Genomic DNA, 16,432 nt, shown 5'->3' with positions numbered 1-16,432 from the left:
ATAAACTCCAAGGCCCCAAGTGCCTAGGTCACAATGGTACAAGGTTCTGCCAATGTGCCTAGGTTGCAATTGTCAAGAGTTGACAAGAAAGAGGCGTCTGAGTAAACAGAAGTAAGATCTAGCTTTTCATTGATTTAAACAGTTCTCTCATAGAGAGAAATTGATCATCAAACCAAATTCAATTGAACAACAAAGAAATAAAATGTCGAATCCTTGAAAGATATGATGGTTCATAAAACACCAAGTGAGCAGAGATACGGGCCTTCTGTAATGCATGCATCAGTGAACTGCTGGAAGAGCTACAACTGTTATTAAAGAACCAAGAACTTTTGCACATACATTAAAACTGAGTACATAATTTGAACAATATGTTACAACCAACCCTCTCTCAGCCCCTTTCCTCTTTTCAAGATAGGTGACAGAAAGGATACAACAAATGGAATGGAATGGAATGGCAGATTGACTAACTAATTGGCAATTCAACAGATGCAGATTGCACAGTATTTTTGTCACTGCCTTCTACCTCAAACCAGAAGAAGAGTGATGTACGAGTATAAATGACTCGTACTCGTTGCAATGAAAGTGTCCCACTGGTTAGGACAGCTTTGGCACCTCCTTCAATTCGAGTTTTCAGAACCGAAACACCATTACTACAAGTCTTGAGTGCTGATGGGATGACCTCAGCCGCACCAGCAGTACTGATAATTGCATAGGAGAGATGGTCAAGAGGGTTTGACTCGCACTGAAGAATGCACCCATCAATTGTGAGCTTCCCGCTTCTATGAAGCAAGCAGCAACCAAGCTCTGTCCTCACAGTCAAATTAGCCAGCTTACATGTGGACATGAACTCCAATGCACTGTTCAGAAACAAGAACAAACATGCATACAATGGCAAGTGAAAACAGTTCCAAATATCAGAGAGCAAATTTAAATTTGGGTCAACTGTTCGTGTACAAACTTGACAATAGTAGACATCTTTAAGAAAGCATTGCATAGACAGAATTGAAGATCAAGTAATGCAATATTGTTGAGGTTTGTTTAGTATCTGATCAGAATTGCAAAAAGAATTTGATGCTCTAATTCAAGGCACAACATCAAGTTGATTAAGGAGAAAAAGAAGTAAAAAGTGATGAAGGGCTCACAAACCTGTCTGAGCTGCGGGAGCAAATAAGGGTTGTATCATCAGGACTCTCACCGGCGCCAATCTGTAAAAAGGAAGTTGAGGCAGCGAAAGTGCTAGTGCTATCTTATATAATTTACATGCATTTACTTTACTCTTGCAAGGTATATTCCTATATGGCAAGGGAGAAATTTTTTGACTCAAGTGCATCATATCTGAATTCTGAACAGTCTAACGTTGATCCACCATCTCCATCAAAGGCGGACCAAGGATTTAAAGACTGTGCAGGCACAATTACTTAAACAGAAACTAAATAGGAGTGTAGATTGGGTCGGTTCGGGCAATTTTGGGTTCACTTGGTTCAACATATCGAAAGGGAGCCATGGAGCAATTAAAGTTGTTCACGTGTGGTCTATAGGTCATGGGTTCGGACTGTGAAATCAATCATGGATGCTTGTGTAGGGTAGGCTCCCTACATTACACCGCCTTGTTGCACAAAAAAGAATGAAAAATACGATAGAAGAATGGAAGGAAAAAAAAAAGTGAAAGACTAGCAGCTTAAATAACAGTGGATGTTTCTTCTTCTTTTTTTTTTCTTTTTTTTTTTTGAGATAAAACAGTGGATGTTTCTTTTATATGGGATTCTTCGTCAAAGGAGAAATAGAAATGACAAAGACAAGATCCCAAGAAGAAAGAAATAAGGAACGTTGGCACCCTAAAGAAGAAAACTGAACACTTACATCAAAGTGGAATTCAAACACCGTTGTCAAAGATGACGCCCTCATACCGCTTAGTGTCAACCAGTGCTCCCCATAATCATTATTGTGACTGTGGGTGCCATGTTATTTATACATCCAAAATTTTGACAATTTCTACATATAGAAAGATTCTTTGCCGAGCTCACAGGTTCCGGTGCACCTCAACCTCTATTGATGAGTCCACCTCTGATCACCACCCTTTTCCCCCTATAGTTCTATCCTTCTTTTAGTTCTTTTTAGTAGCAAATGAGGTCATGAAAAAATAGACCAGATGACACAACAGTAGTCCTAATGATCCCCCCACCCCCCGCTAGATCAAATGGGTTTACAAAACTATTATGTATTTATGTGTTCAATGTTTCATCCACAAACTAAATAAGAGCTTTATGAGTGGAAATAGCTACACTGTGACTTCACATAAATATATAGCTTTGAAATAACTATCAGAAATCTCACAAGACTCAGAAACATCAAAAGACCCAACATCTTGTACGCATTAAGTATGTAAAGTAATCTAAGGTTAACACTTTGAAGTTACCAAGCAAAGTGGCTTTTCAATCTGAATATTTGACACATGATGGCTGCCTCCTGCAGCAATCAGTATAGTGTCCCCAGGCCTGAACAGCATCCATATATGAAGCCAGCTTGTAAGACGAAGATCAGAATAGAGAAAATAAAATAAAATAAAAAAGCTAACCTTGCAGCAGAGACGGCCATCTCAATGTTCGGATAGACTCCAGGCTGAGATAAATCCTTCACAGCACGGTCTACTCGCAACCAAAGCCGAGGATGGCATGCCAAGAATCGCCATCTGTGGCAAACGAGGGCGGTGTTATACCGATCTGCAACTCAACAGCAAGTTGTGACAGAAAAGAATCACATAGCACTATAAATGTGGTCTATAGTAAAATCTAAAAACAGCTGGTTGGAGCATGCTAGAAAAAACGAAGCACAGTGCAAATCCAAATGAATCCCCAGCCCAAATAAACAAAATTAAAAAGTAATAAGACACAAATGACCACCGACACCCACAAGAAGTTCTAAAACTAAGAATGAAATTGATCTCGTTTCTGCTAATCCAATAAATTAAGATAGCTTTAACAGTGGTACTGGTGCTTAAAAACCACTACTCAGTACTCACTGCCTTTTAGGGATATGAGTGCACAAGCTTTTCTGTTATTTCTCCTTTTAACCAAGTAATGATAAGTGCTCTTAAAATTCATTGGCCACAATAAGACTACTTGCACTATTCAAACATTGAAACAGAAGTAGATGCATATGGTGAACTGTTCAATTATATGCTCCTACACCAACATTGAGCTAACAGGTTAAGGTTAACCTTGCCTGATCAATTGCCTGAGCTTATAAAGCAACAAGGATATTTCACACAAAGAATATAGAAAATGGAGAAAAAAAGTAAAAGAAAGATGAGTATACATTTAGGTTATTGCGGCACCTGGTGAATAAAAATACAGAAATCTATAGTTATCTTTCTCAAAGAACCAATAGAAAACGAGAAGTTGAGCAACAAACTTACAGGAAAAATCAAGTTGTTCTCTTGTTTAAGTGCTTCAAAACCAAAAATTCAGCTATTTTGGACGGAAATGGGGGAAAGGCATAAATACCTCCTTAACCCATAGTCGGATTTTCAGTTGCACACTTTATTTGTGCAGGTTCATCAATTTTAGAATGGAATTAATAACCACCTCAGTTGATGAGCTGTCAACAAGGTTGAATGTACACCCTTAACGGCGTATGAGAAGTGAAATTAGATCCCCAAAACTGCTCTTTGTTGGCCATGTGAAGTCGAATTTTTGCAGCCATTTTCAATACTTTGAAGCCTTTATAACAGTGATTTTGAAATTGTTTTTTGATTGAAGAGGTAAATCATTTCGGTACGAATCGTAGCCTTATTATATAGGTTTTTACATTTTTTTAAGCAAATAAACTACCAACTAAGCTCAAAATTAACTAGGATAAAGTCCATCAGGCCTCAATGCACAGAAAAATCCAATCTTTGCAACTTTTTATTGAGTTGGGTATTGTAAATCAACTCTGATGAGAACAATTAAGGGAATTATCTATTAAGATACTAAATACGAATAGAACTGAGAGACCCAAAAAAGAAAAAAGAAAATCGATCTTTTGTTACCTTGAAATGATGGAAATTACGAACTGGGTTTTGCAAATTTTGAACCAAAGTAACAGTAAATTTAGCTGAAACTTGAAAAGTGTTTCAAAAGCAAAGGAAATGATAGAGAAATTTGTTTAATACCTGGAATTGGGGAGAGAAAACTGAAGATATGCATGAGGCAGCCATCATCAAGTCTGTTGATAAGAGAAAAATCAGTGGAAATCTTAGAGATTCGCCTCCATTTCCGCTTCTGTTCCTCCATTCAATTTGGGTTTTTTTTTCTTCTGAAATCTGAACAAGAAAGGATGATTTTGATGATGAAGAAGACCCGACAATGCTCTTCTTCAGTCTTCATCCATTGTTGGGCTTGAAATTGGACTTGAATAGCATCATCAAAGCCCAATCAAGGCTTGATATTGGACTTGAATAGCATCAAATCAAAGCCCAATCAAGGTATTATAGTCTTTTTGGATAGCTATTAAGGGAAAATTGCACAAAATGACAAACATCTAGAGAATATTATGTAATATAGATATAAGTTCGATTGTTTTTAATTCGTGGCTATAGTTTCACGAATTTTGCTATTTGATTTCCTAATTGTATAAATTTAGAATTTATATAATTCAGAATTTATATAAGTTTTATATAATTTAGTTTCTGATTGTATGAATACAGAATTCATATACACTTACTCTAGCTATTTGTATACGACTTATGAAAAATTCATAATAAATTATCTCGTTTGTATATTGACAAGCGAAATATACAAATGTAGTTCTGAAAAAAAATTAAATGTATAAATACATAATATGTATATACTTACATGTTTGCATATTCGCAAACAAAATATACAAACCGTAACCTCCATTTGTATATGCTTACTCTGTTTGTATATTTGCAAGCGAATACACAAATCGACAAGCAAAATATACAAACCGCAGCCTTCATAGCAAATAGAACTATAGCTATAGAGAGAAATTTACCGAAATATAGTTATAGAGCCTTATTCCGTCTATTATCTTTGCTATTTCTAAAATTTTCTCAAAGATTATACCATGGATATATAATATATGTATAAATTCACGTATATTATGTGTTTGATCGTCTATAATCTATGTATACATGCTAGGAAACTAAACGATAAATTTATCCGATTATTCGTACACGGTTTGTGTGGAGGGCATAAGACCAAAAGTCTCAAGGATGTTTGCCCATTGACCTTACGTCCACTCCCAAGGATCCCCGTCCTCGGGTCTTGAAAAAGACACTGATTAGAGATGAAAGTTACATTGGAGTTCAGACTTTTTCGTTAAGGAGTGAAAGCCACTTGACTATAAGGAGATGAACTCATGGACAAGAGATAAAAAAAAAATGAAACGTATAAAAGAGAATCCAAGGATAAAGGCGAGATGGTTTTATTTCACAATATCACTCCAAACAATGGAAGTTTTAGCTTACCCAATTAAAAATCCCTAAATGTTTATAAACACTTCCAAATAATTAACCAACTATTAATGCGTCTCATTTTATACAAATTTAAGTCAACTGTTGTATTCCTTAATATTGGGGTTCAATCTTGGTAAAAAATTTCTTTACCAATTTGTCCTTTTCCTTCAATTGATTTGTCTCTCTTTTTCAAACTCAGCCACTAACGACCCTATCCAATACTAGTGGGTTTTGAAAATCTGAAATTGATAAAAGTAATTAAACTTTGCTTTGTTGCCTAAAATTTAAATCACTTAAGTTGTAGGTTTTCTTGAACATTTTGATTGTTGTTGTTTGAAATTGAGTGATGCATTCCACTACTGAATTGAGAGTTGAATCGTGAAGAAAAAACTACAAAATTCTGTTAACCGATATTCAAAGTTTCAAACATGAATTTTTGAATATGAGTTTTTGGAATTGTTTTCGATTGAGTGTTGTTTCAAAAGTTTGGGTACATACTAAGAATGTTACGTACAAATTTGGGGTGATTTGGTGTAGATTAGAGGTAGTTTTGGGCAAATATCCAATGGCAACATGCGATTTATCTATATATATATATATATATATTTATGTATCCTTATTGTATAACAGTATGTCATGTGTATATCTTGCATATGCATATGTATATTATGTCAATTAGTATTATATATACATGATACAAGTGATACACATATGATATACAAATGATATACACGTGTCAACATGTTATATTAGATATAGATGTTTTCTCCAAATTGATGTTCAATATCTATAAATTTAGAAATTATTGAGGGCCAACAAGAGAATAGCTTATTTTGATATTTATGTTGGCTATTTTTTTACTATACTTAGGGTATCGACAAAACTTCAGAGTTTGTGATTCACAATAATATTGTTTCATTTTGACATTGATAGTCTTGTTTGATTAGACTATGTTCAAAGTTATGTTCTATTACTATGTGTTTGTGATCACTATTTGTTTAGGCTAAAAATAATTTTATAAATAAGAAAATTCTTTCAAGTTTTTTAAATAAACTCAAGACTAAGTTAATGTTGTCCAAGTGATAGTTTGTTAATTGTATTTTAAAATTAAACATTGACCAACATTAATTTAATTATTTTGGTTTTATAAAATAGGCTAAATAAATATAGTTCGTATAAATATGATTTGGCCCTCTAATTTGTTAGATTACTTGTTAGACATGAATTACTTATATATTGGTATGGACTGACAATAGTGTAGGTTATATTGGATACCTAATAAAATCTATTACGAGGAAGCGTATTAGGTTAAGATATCATGTCTATAAATAGAGAAATTTATCAAAGCAACAAACATTTAGTATTAAATAGGACTCCATAGTTATAATTTGCTTAATTATAGATAATAACAAAATGTTTGGGGATCTATAACACTTATCTCCTCCATGGTTTAAGATGATACGTTGACCTCCCTTATTTTGATTTTTTTATAACTATTGTTTAAATCTATATAAAATAAATATAAATTAATTACAATTTGAAAATTTTACCCTTCTTTATATTAATTTCTTCATATTAGCATACACTATAAAAAATAATTTATTTAATTAATAAATTAAAACTAAACTAGGACTCCTTCATTTAGAGAATAATTTATGTAAATAAGTACTCCTTTATTTTGAGAAGTACCTTATTCCCAAGAAATTGTTATAACATGAATCTATTTGATAATTCACATTAGTGACGGCTCAAGCTAATTAATGGCCTAAAATAAAAATTAAATCAGATCCTAACTTTTAATTTTTATATATGAGATTCAAAGTTATTTCTTTCTTTTTAATAACAAAAGTTTATTTTTTCTATGATTTTAAACTACATATATATACACACACATTGTTTAATCTTGTGGTCTTAAACCTATCATGTGGAAGTTAAATTTAAAAATTGATCCAAAAAAAGAAACATTTTTTAATGTTTCCAAACAAACAAAAAAAAGACAAATAAATTAAAAAATATAGTATATTTTTTTTGTTAAAAAAAGCTTATAATAATTTTATTAATACTTAAAAAAAAATAGGGTCCAAGGCCTATGCCTAATTTTTAAAGGCATTGAGCCGCCTCTGATTCAAACTCATCTCATAGGAGCAGGTTTTTTTATGTTGTAACATGAGCCTTCTTACCACATACCATTTAACGACATCCATCATTTCATTCAAATGTTGTCCTTTTAGTTTAATCCTCAATTTTTTTTCCCCTTTGGGAAATTTTGTCCAATTTTTTATATACCGTTTAACGACATCCATCCTTCCATCCAAATATTTCCCTTTTAATTTAATCCTCAATTTTTGTTGCTCTTTTGGAAATTTTACTCAATTTTTTTTGTTCTTTTAGTTCCGAACTCCTAATAAAACTGTTCATTTTAGACCCCAAACTTTTGAATCTCAAGTTTTTTTTAGTTTTTTTTAATAGTTTAATTTATGTATTTATTTTCACTTAGACAATATTGAAATTTATAGAAAAGAAAAAAGTTCAATTCTTTTTACCTACTTTTAATATTAGAAGTATTTTAGAATTTTAAAATTAACTGCTACAATGTTCATATTAATAAATAGTTTTTTTTATATAATAATATCCCAGATAACATATTAAAAAGATATCACCAAACATCATATAAACTTAAATTAGTACTTACCTAGATAAGTAAAGAAATTGATATTATTATATTAAATAATATGTGCGAAAAAAAAATGCTTCATTAAGAAAAGTATGTACATCATATTTGAAAAGTGTAACATTAGTTTATGCAATATACTTGAGTTTATTATAAATATAATTTATGGAAAGTTTATTCATATTAAAAAAAAACAAAAAAAATATATATAATGGTAAAAGTTAGTTGAGACTTCTTTATTTTAAAAAGTAAATAATGAATGTCAAGCCAATTTTCATATGTCGGTTTTTTTTTGTTTGTTTTTCTATCCGGTATTCAAAATTCATACAGGAGCTGACTAAATTCGGATCGAGCAATACATAGCCCTCGTTTGAAAATAGTGCTTTTAACATGATTTTTTTCATACCAAGGCTCCAACATCAATTCTTTTTCCCTAATGTTTTGATAGTGCTTGTTTTGATGATATTTCACAGTTATTGGTTTAATTAAGAGAAAACTAATTCATGATAGAGTTCAAAACTGTTTTAACATCTTATTAATACTTTACTTGGCAAATGTTTAGGTTATGACTCAAGAATATTTCATATTTCATATTTTTTCACTATTACAACAACAATAAGTCAATAACTATCCAATTTAGCCTACAAGTATTATAATCCTACCTTGTCAATAGAAAGTTTAGCCCTACAAGTATTATCTGGAGAACAATAGAAATTATTTGGGAAAGATTCTTTGGCACATAAGTAATAGTACGATAATAAGAAAATAGAGACATATAAGACAACAAATAGTAATAGAAAATTAAGAGTGAGAAATACAAAATGGTTGTTTTATAACAAAAAATCAAGTAAGTAAAGCAACCATAGTCGAAGACTCATCTGATTATATCATTCCAAATACTTAAGTTGCAACTCTTCACTCTCTTTGTCGTATCTATGTCAGATTCTCCAAAAAATATACTATTTTTGGAGAATCTAACAGGTACCCATTAACATTTTTAAAGAGTACGAGCAACATAACCAAAAACATGAACAAATAAAAATACCTTCAAACATGTAACTTAGCTTCAATCTTGAAGTTTAACCAATGCAAAACACAAATCAACACCCTTTCTAAATGCCCATAATTGCACCTTAGTATCACATTCCAAATTATTCCTTCTTACAACTTCATTCCAGTATGTCACCAACACATAGCTCAAACTTACTTTCCCATTATCTTTGTTCATAAACCATTTTCTCAGATTTATTTCACTTATTCGACGTGAAGGCTCAATCAACATCACCTTCATCTCACACATTTTCCCCCCATTACGCGTGTTTAAATGCGCGTCTTCTTCTGGTTCAAGAAAGCTATTACTCATCTGTTTTTGCGGAATTGAAAACCTACCTTCTTCTGGTTTAACATCAGTCATGAATAGTGTTTTTTCGATAACCAGTTTAACTGATTCAGGTGAACCCCCATTGCATATAATCAGATTCTTGAATTCAATATCCAATTCTCTGTTCATTATTGAATTTCCTCTGTTTTCCACAGCTTTCTTGATTATTGATTTTTCGCAGCCATTATTATTGCAGATGAATTTTTCAGTAACTTTTCTTGGCCGTGTTTTTGACATTGATCGTTTCCTCTTTGAGATGACGAAATCAAGAATTGATTTTTCTTCTTGATGATGATTCATTAAGCCGTCTTCTTCACCGTACATGGATTTTAACAAGAACACTTCACATACAGCTAGCAAATAGTCCATTCGAGTCATGCTAGACGTACACTCCATGCTCGAAAAATCGTCTACACTCAGCATTGTGTAAACCATTGCAAAAGATGAGATGAATTGAAAAAAGTTTTTTCTTTTTTTTATATACAATAAAGAGTTTTTCTAAACCCCCAATTCTGGTAAGAGAAGACTACACAAAGTTGTGAAGAAGAAGGAGTCTTAAGAATGAGGAGAGAGAAACCTGATTCCGACGAGTTCTATGAGAGAGAAACCTGATTCTAACGAGTTTTATATATATGAAGTTAAGTTATGGTGATATTATTTCTGAGGAAAGGTTTGGTTTATTGAATTTAAAATAATATAGATTGCATAATTTCTAAGAATAAATTGTTTTACAAAAATATTTTCCATAAATGTAAAATTTGTGAAAACTGATGTAATAAAAGGATTTGAGGGAGTATTTTTGTCATATTAACATTTTTAAGGTATATTAAAAAATTGTTTCAAAATTATCTCCGTTTATACATCACACCAAATAGTATTTAAATTTTCAAATTTTAAGAAGGGAAAAGGCTCACTATGTCCTCCGTTGGCTCATCTATGCAATTTTTGTTTGAGAAAAAGTTTATCTATGCCATTAGTGTTAACTGAAATAACATAAATGAGTCAAACTTTTAATGGATGACATAGATGAGCCTTTTTTTTCAAAGTTTAATGACATATTTGAGCATTTTACTTTTAAAAAATAATTTAATTAATGACGTGGCCTAATCATAATTAACCACATATAAAAAATGTTTTGCAAAACCAAAATTATTTTCAGTTAACAAATAGTAGCATAAATGAGTCTTTTCTCAAACGGAACTGGTAGACTTAAAATTAAATGAATGGAAGTGATCTCAAAAAGGCACGCAATTGCTTGGAATTAATGCTTATGTAGCTAAAATAATGATATGATATCGTGGGGAAAAAAAAGATACATACATAATAATGTAATATGAGCTTAAATAATGAAATGACAAATTCATATTTAATGTAATTCTGTAAAGCACATTAAACACAACAATTGAAAGAAACACAGGTTAGAGAAACGTAGTACAGAAATGAAACCATATGCCAATAGTGAAAATTTGTAAAAATACAAAGCACTCAATGAGGTACTTGTTTCAAGTATAAGCAAGTAAAGCATATATCAAAACCTCATGCTACAAAACCGCATATCCAGAACGCTGATTTCAAATGTTCGAACCCTAGGGATAATCTGAACTACTCGGAATCAAAACATATTTAAGAGCTTGGAATGACAGTCAAGTTCCTTCCTTGCATCGGGTTGAAACTTTCCTCAATCATAAATTTCCTACTCAATAAGTATCACGTCGAGGATCACCAGTAACCTACAGATTGGTGTTTCTGGAATGCAGCATATCAAGGTGCAAGCTTGAACCTTCAAGCTTTAATTTGACAGTAAGGACAACAATCTTTTATAGTTGTAAATACAGGACCCCCATTTCCTTGATCGAACAATGTGATGATAAGCTGATCGGAATGTGGTACCAAATTGGTGAATCATTGAAATGTATGACAAGTCCAGAGGAGCTAGAGCTTCATAAGGCTTAATTACTTGTGAGGAAAACTATTCATGACGAATAAAGCTGAAGGATGATCAAGAAAAAGTTGTGATTACTTAACTTTAGATGTTGAACAATTGGTAAAGCCCCTCATCTTCGAGAGTGAAAGATCTCCTTAAGGTCCAATACGTCTATGAAATCCACCTTTATTCAGGCTTTCTGAATCACTCTTAGTTTAGCACTCCGACTTCGAGGATTCAGTGTTTCCTCCTTTTCAGATGGTGTTATGGGTCTTTTTGTAAGGATAGTTCCATTTTGTCCTTGTATCACCTGTTTAATCCATGCTTCCTCTTTAACAGTATCCAGATTAATTTTCCTCAGCTCACGTAAGCGCTTCACTTCTTCATCTTCAACCCCACCTCCATCAACTTCACTGCAGTTCATAATATTGAGAAATGCCTGCTTTACTATTCTGTCCTCCAAACTGTGGAATGAAATTACGGCAAGCCTACCACCAGAACTGAGAGACTCAAAACAAGCACAGATGGAATCCTCCAAAGTCTTGAGTTCATCATTAACAGCTATCCGCAAAGCCTGAAAAACTCTTGTCGCGGTCTTAATCCAACCTTGCCTTCCTGCTTAAGCAAGTATCCAAGTATAATCACATTTCTCATTTCCACAGACAAGAATGTGCAGAAGATTATTAAGTATGAAGAAGTACCTACTACACCAATTCCCGCTAGTAATGGTTAAGAAATTTATAAAATTTTAGACAAATTTAAAATATGAATAGCGACAAAGCCACCTAGAACTGAAAATCACCTTTCGTCCTAGAAGTTGAATTCTGAATAAGGTCTACCAGCTCATTGGTAGAATGTAACCCTCCATGTAGACGAGCCTTAACAATTCTGTTTTGAAGAGAGTACCAATTGCTTTCTTCTCCATATTCTCGCAGAACTCGCCCTACTTCATCAGCTGGCCAAGAATTCAATATGTCTTCAGCTTTTAGAGTTGCCTGTCACAGTCCTGTGTCAGTTAATCAAGGAAACCTCTATGAACATTTTCTCCACATCTATGAAAGATATATAAGAAAATATAGAATGAGAAGTGTTTACTGAATCAGATGTCTGGACATTAGACAAATAGTGGCATCAACAACGAAAACTTAATAGGATGCGATCGTGATAACTGATAATTGCTATAAAGCTTCCTTATAAATAGTTAGTGTGTGTAGTGACTAGTTGTATTCAAACATATCCCTACATTTAGAAAATAAGTCTTAAAATGTCATCTTCGAATCCATTTTTTTGGAAAACAGGTCTGATTACATATCAGCCAGGTGACATTTTTTAATCGATGGGAAAAATATGGTTATTGGAACGCAAATTTGAGTACTCACTCAATCCGGCAGATCCCTATGTCGACGAATACACCCGTTTCATGAGGAGAGAATGGAACTACTGTGTTGCAAAAGCACATAATTTGGAGATAGACGCATATGTCGTCCAAAACGCCGTGCAATTCAAATGTTATAAATCTCGTGAAGAAGACAACCAAGTCGTGGGAAGTTAATAATGAAAGGGAATAAATTTCCTTGTCTTGTCATGTCAATGTGAAATGAACAGATGTGCAGATTTTTTCTTCTTATAAAGTGTGGTGCCGTACATGCCTTACATCAAAATGAATTGATGCAAGGCGTGTAGGCATTCACACATTCATACCTTATAAGAAGAAAAATAAATCAGTGCCAGCTAAGGCGTGGAGCTTGTACCACCTTACAAGGTGTGATGCCCTTCATGCCTTAGCAATGACAAAATGGCCCCGTTAACGTTTATAGTAAGGCGTGGGGCAGTACTCGCCTTTGCCTTTTTGGTTCGTTTGTATTTTTAGTTACCCCTTTGGAATTTTGAAGAAAAAAAAGAGTTGTCCTTTAGGCTCTGGACTCCCTTTTAATCCTTGCCACAAATTATTTTTGTGAAAAAGAATTATTTCATTCACCCCATTCATTTTATAATTCAGTTCCAGAAAACCAGTAATCTCCCATTAATCATTAGCTGACAATTTTACCATTGAGTACTCCCCACTTCCTGTTGTTCAGTACAGTATATCTGCTACTAAAATGATATCCAAGCTACCTTTTCTTTGTTGAACTGCTTTTAAAGTTGTCTAAAGACCTAGAACCCACCTTTATGATTATTACCCACAAGTTTCACAAATGTACAACGCATCATATAATTGTCGACCAACTACAAATTAGAAGGATGGATGACATATACAAAAAAAGATGACTTTTTTAAAGTATATTTGATGTAGAAATTGACCACCCATTAAACCAGAGGAATACAATCCCAAAATCAGCATAGTACAAACTAGTAACCATGAATCTCATAGAATTTTAGCATTAAAGCAAAGGAATAAAATCACAAAATCAACATAATTTTCCAAAGGGTGGATACTGGAACTCTTAGAAACATAAGCCAATGTGCAATGCAGCATAAGATACTAGTAGCATTTGAGAGCTAGACAAATCAGAATGACTGTCGAAATTTACACACGATCTGGAAAGAAATTACCTTTGGATTCATTCTCATGTCAAGAGGTCCATTCTTCAGCACGCTAAAACCTCTTCCAGCATCATTTACCTGAATAAAATATGGAAAAAATTCAAGACATTGATATTATTCTCAGAAATCTGTATCCTGATAGTCTCTAAATATTTCTCCAATAGATGGTTAACAGGAAGAAATACATTTCTCTGACCCCAGCATGAGAGTAGAAGTCAGTTATCAAATGCATCAATTTTAGCCAGGGGGAAATAGTCTTTTACGGTTTTAAAGAAATCAGTGTGACACTGTGACTAGCTTTTCTTCTCATAAACAGCCAACTCACACAGTAGTCACACACACGGGAAAAGAAAGAAAGGTAAGGCGGCGGAAACCAGATTATCGAGCAAACAACTTGAAGTTTTACAGTAGTTTCTAAGATGAGATTCGAGTACAGACCTGCATAGATGACATACCCAAGTCCATCAAGATCCCATTAACTCCACCAATCAATAAGTCATCTGCAACTTCACCAAGCACAGACTTGACGTCCTTAAAATTTTTCAAAAAGGTATGCACTTTCAAGGCAGAAACCGTATCAAAAGAGTCCCTATCTATAATACTCTTCAGCTGAGATTGAGCCTTTTGATGCGCAATGGGATCAACATCAAGCCCAACATATACTTGCATTTCGGGATGAGCTCGAATTATCTGTATGTACAAGCATATAACTTTTAAAATTTTCAACATGGAAGACAAATGATCCCATATCACTACCTCAAAAAAAATTATGCAAGTAACTTAATGCAACTAAGTATACATTAGACAACAAATTCATTACAAAGTGACATTTCATGAAAGAACATGAACTTAACTAGGCATAACATGATACGACTTAATTCTTTTACTATTCCAATATAAAAGCTTAATATTTAGAAAACTTAAAACAGTAACAACTTTCTAGATTTTTTTCTCGTTTAAAAATGACAAGACAATACATTTATCAGAAAAGGAGGCAAAAACAAAAACAACACACCCAGTGTAATCTCACAAAGTGGGGTCTGGGGAAGGTAGTGTGCATGCAAACCTTACCCTACCTCAGAAGTATATAGGTATAGGTTGTTTCCGATAGACCATCAGCTCAAAGAAGTAACGGATGTGAAACCATAACAATCAGTTGCTACAACAAAATAATATGATAATTGTAATACAAGAAGCAATGGATACCAACAAAAAACTAAGTACAAGAGACTACAAGAGTAAATATTTCGACTAATTGTGTCGAAGGATTAGCTAGACAATGTTCTACTACCTGCTAACATACAATCCTAATCCGTATCCTCCTCAATTTACCATCTAAGGCCATGAACTCGATAAGTGTTAATCGAAGTACAACCCTTCAGGGTGGCCTAGTGGTTTGGGCTTGGGACTTCCATGTTGGAGGTCTCAAGTTCGAAACCCCTTGCCAGCGAAAGCAAGGGGTTTGCCTTCTGGGTCGAGCTCGTAGCACCGGGCTTGCCTAGTGCGGGTTACCTCTCCTATGTGGTTTGCGAGCTATTGCATAGGAGCGGGGGTTTTACCCTGTGCGCACTCAAAGGGTAGTGGCTGCGGGTTTCTCTTGTCATAAAAAAAAAAAGTGTTAATCGAAGTACAACAAACAATGGATACTAACAAAAGAAAGTACAATAAACTACAAGAGTAAATATTTCGACCAATAGTATGGAAGAATTAGCTAGACAATGTTCTACTACCTGCTAACATATGACTCTAATCCGTGTCCTCTTCAATTTACCATCTAAGGCCATGAACTCAGTAAGTTGAAACAACTTTTATGTCTCGTCTAATCACCTATCGATATACTTCAAAAAGGACAATAATTGTAGAAGGAAGGAGGTACAACTGTAAAAGCAAGGGAAACACTAACCGCAGAGGAATGGCCGGCGGCACCGAGAGTACAATCAAGGAAAGAGCGGAGAGTAACGGAGGTGAATACATCCAAAACTTCACCGAGCAAGACAGGGACATGGGCAGAATTGTCATTTCCATAGTTCTTCAGGAACGCCTCCTCATCCAGCTCTTTCTCCGACCGAGTCCGTCGCTTCACTTGTGAAAGCTTGCTTTGGTTAATTACACTAATATTGCTGCTCTTCTCCAAGATTTTGCCTTTGTTTTTGCGAGCTTTACTGCGAATTGAAGCAGAATTGGAGAAACTAAAGCTGCCGGGAAGACGGAGGTCGTGGAATTTGAACGGTGGCGGAACGGCGGATGAGCGGAAGAGAAGATTCCGAACAACCCTCGCCATTGTGGAACAGGATAATTCTTTTAACTAAAATTAATAGTACTCCATTTAACTTGATTTCAAAGGGATCAATTGATTTTTACTTATTAATGAATTTCAAGATTCAAAAAAACTTTTTTATCACGATTTTTTGTTACATTTTAAATTTCATGCTCATATTTATAATTAAAAATTAA

At 33.8% G+C, this 16,432-nt stretch overlaps 3 protein-coding genes across 3 annotated transcripts; all 3 read right to left on the bottom strand.

The window, feature by feature from the left end:
- Positions 1–335: 335 nt before the first annotated feature.
- On the bottom strand, positions 336–4,353 carry LOC125852299 (F-box protein SKIP5). Its single transcript, XM_049532027.1, has 5 exons — positions 4,154–4,353; positions 2,576–2,720; positions 2,417–2,495; positions 1,147–1,205; positions 336–857 (listed from the first exon to the last, which is right to left on the bottom strand). The coding sequence occupies exons 1-5, from the start codon at positions 4,272–4,274 to the stop codon at positions 464–466; spliced, it is 798 nt and encodes a 265-aa protein (XP_049387984.1). The 5' UTR covers positions 4,275–4,353; the 3' UTR covers positions 336–463.
- A 4,842-nt stretch (positions 4,354–9,195) lies between these two features.
- On the bottom strand, positions 9,196–9,945 carry LOC125852293 (B3 domain-containing protein At5g24050-like). Its single transcript, XM_049532022.1, has one exon. It carries the CDS (start codon positions 9,943–9,945, stop codon positions 9,196–9,198), a length of 750 nt encoding a protein of 249 aa, XP_049387979.1.
- A 945-nt stretch (positions 9,946–10,890) lies between these two features.
- LOC125852300 (uncharacterized) lies at positions 10,891–16,298 on the bottom strand. The gene is made up of 5 exons (XM_049532029.1): positions 15,882–16,298; positions 14,417–14,668; positions 13,988–14,056; positions 12,237–12,429; positions 10,891–12,049 (listed from the first exon to the last, which is right to left on the bottom strand). The coding sequence occupies exons 1-5, from the start codon at positions 16,257–16,259 to the stop codon at positions 11,625–11,627; spliced, it is 1,317 nt and encodes a 438-aa protein (XP_049387986.1). The 5' UTR covers positions 16,260–16,298; the 3' UTR covers positions 10,891–11,624.
- Between the last annotated feature and the right edge of the window lie 134 nt (positions 16,299–16,432).

The sequence above is a fragment of the Solanum stenotomum genome, unplaced genomic scaffold (genome assembly GCF_019186545.1).
Source record: "Solanum stenotomum isolate F172 unplaced genomic scaffold, ASM1918654v1 scaffold3345, whole genome shotgun sequence".
In the NCBI taxonomy this organism is placed as follows: domain Eukaryota; kingdom Viridiplantae; phylum Streptophyta; class Magnoliopsida; order Solanales; family Solanaceae; genus Solanum; species Solanum stenotomum.
The sequence above is the reverse complement of the archived record's forward strand: the minus strand, read 5'-3'. Positions and strand labels throughout refer to the sequence as shown.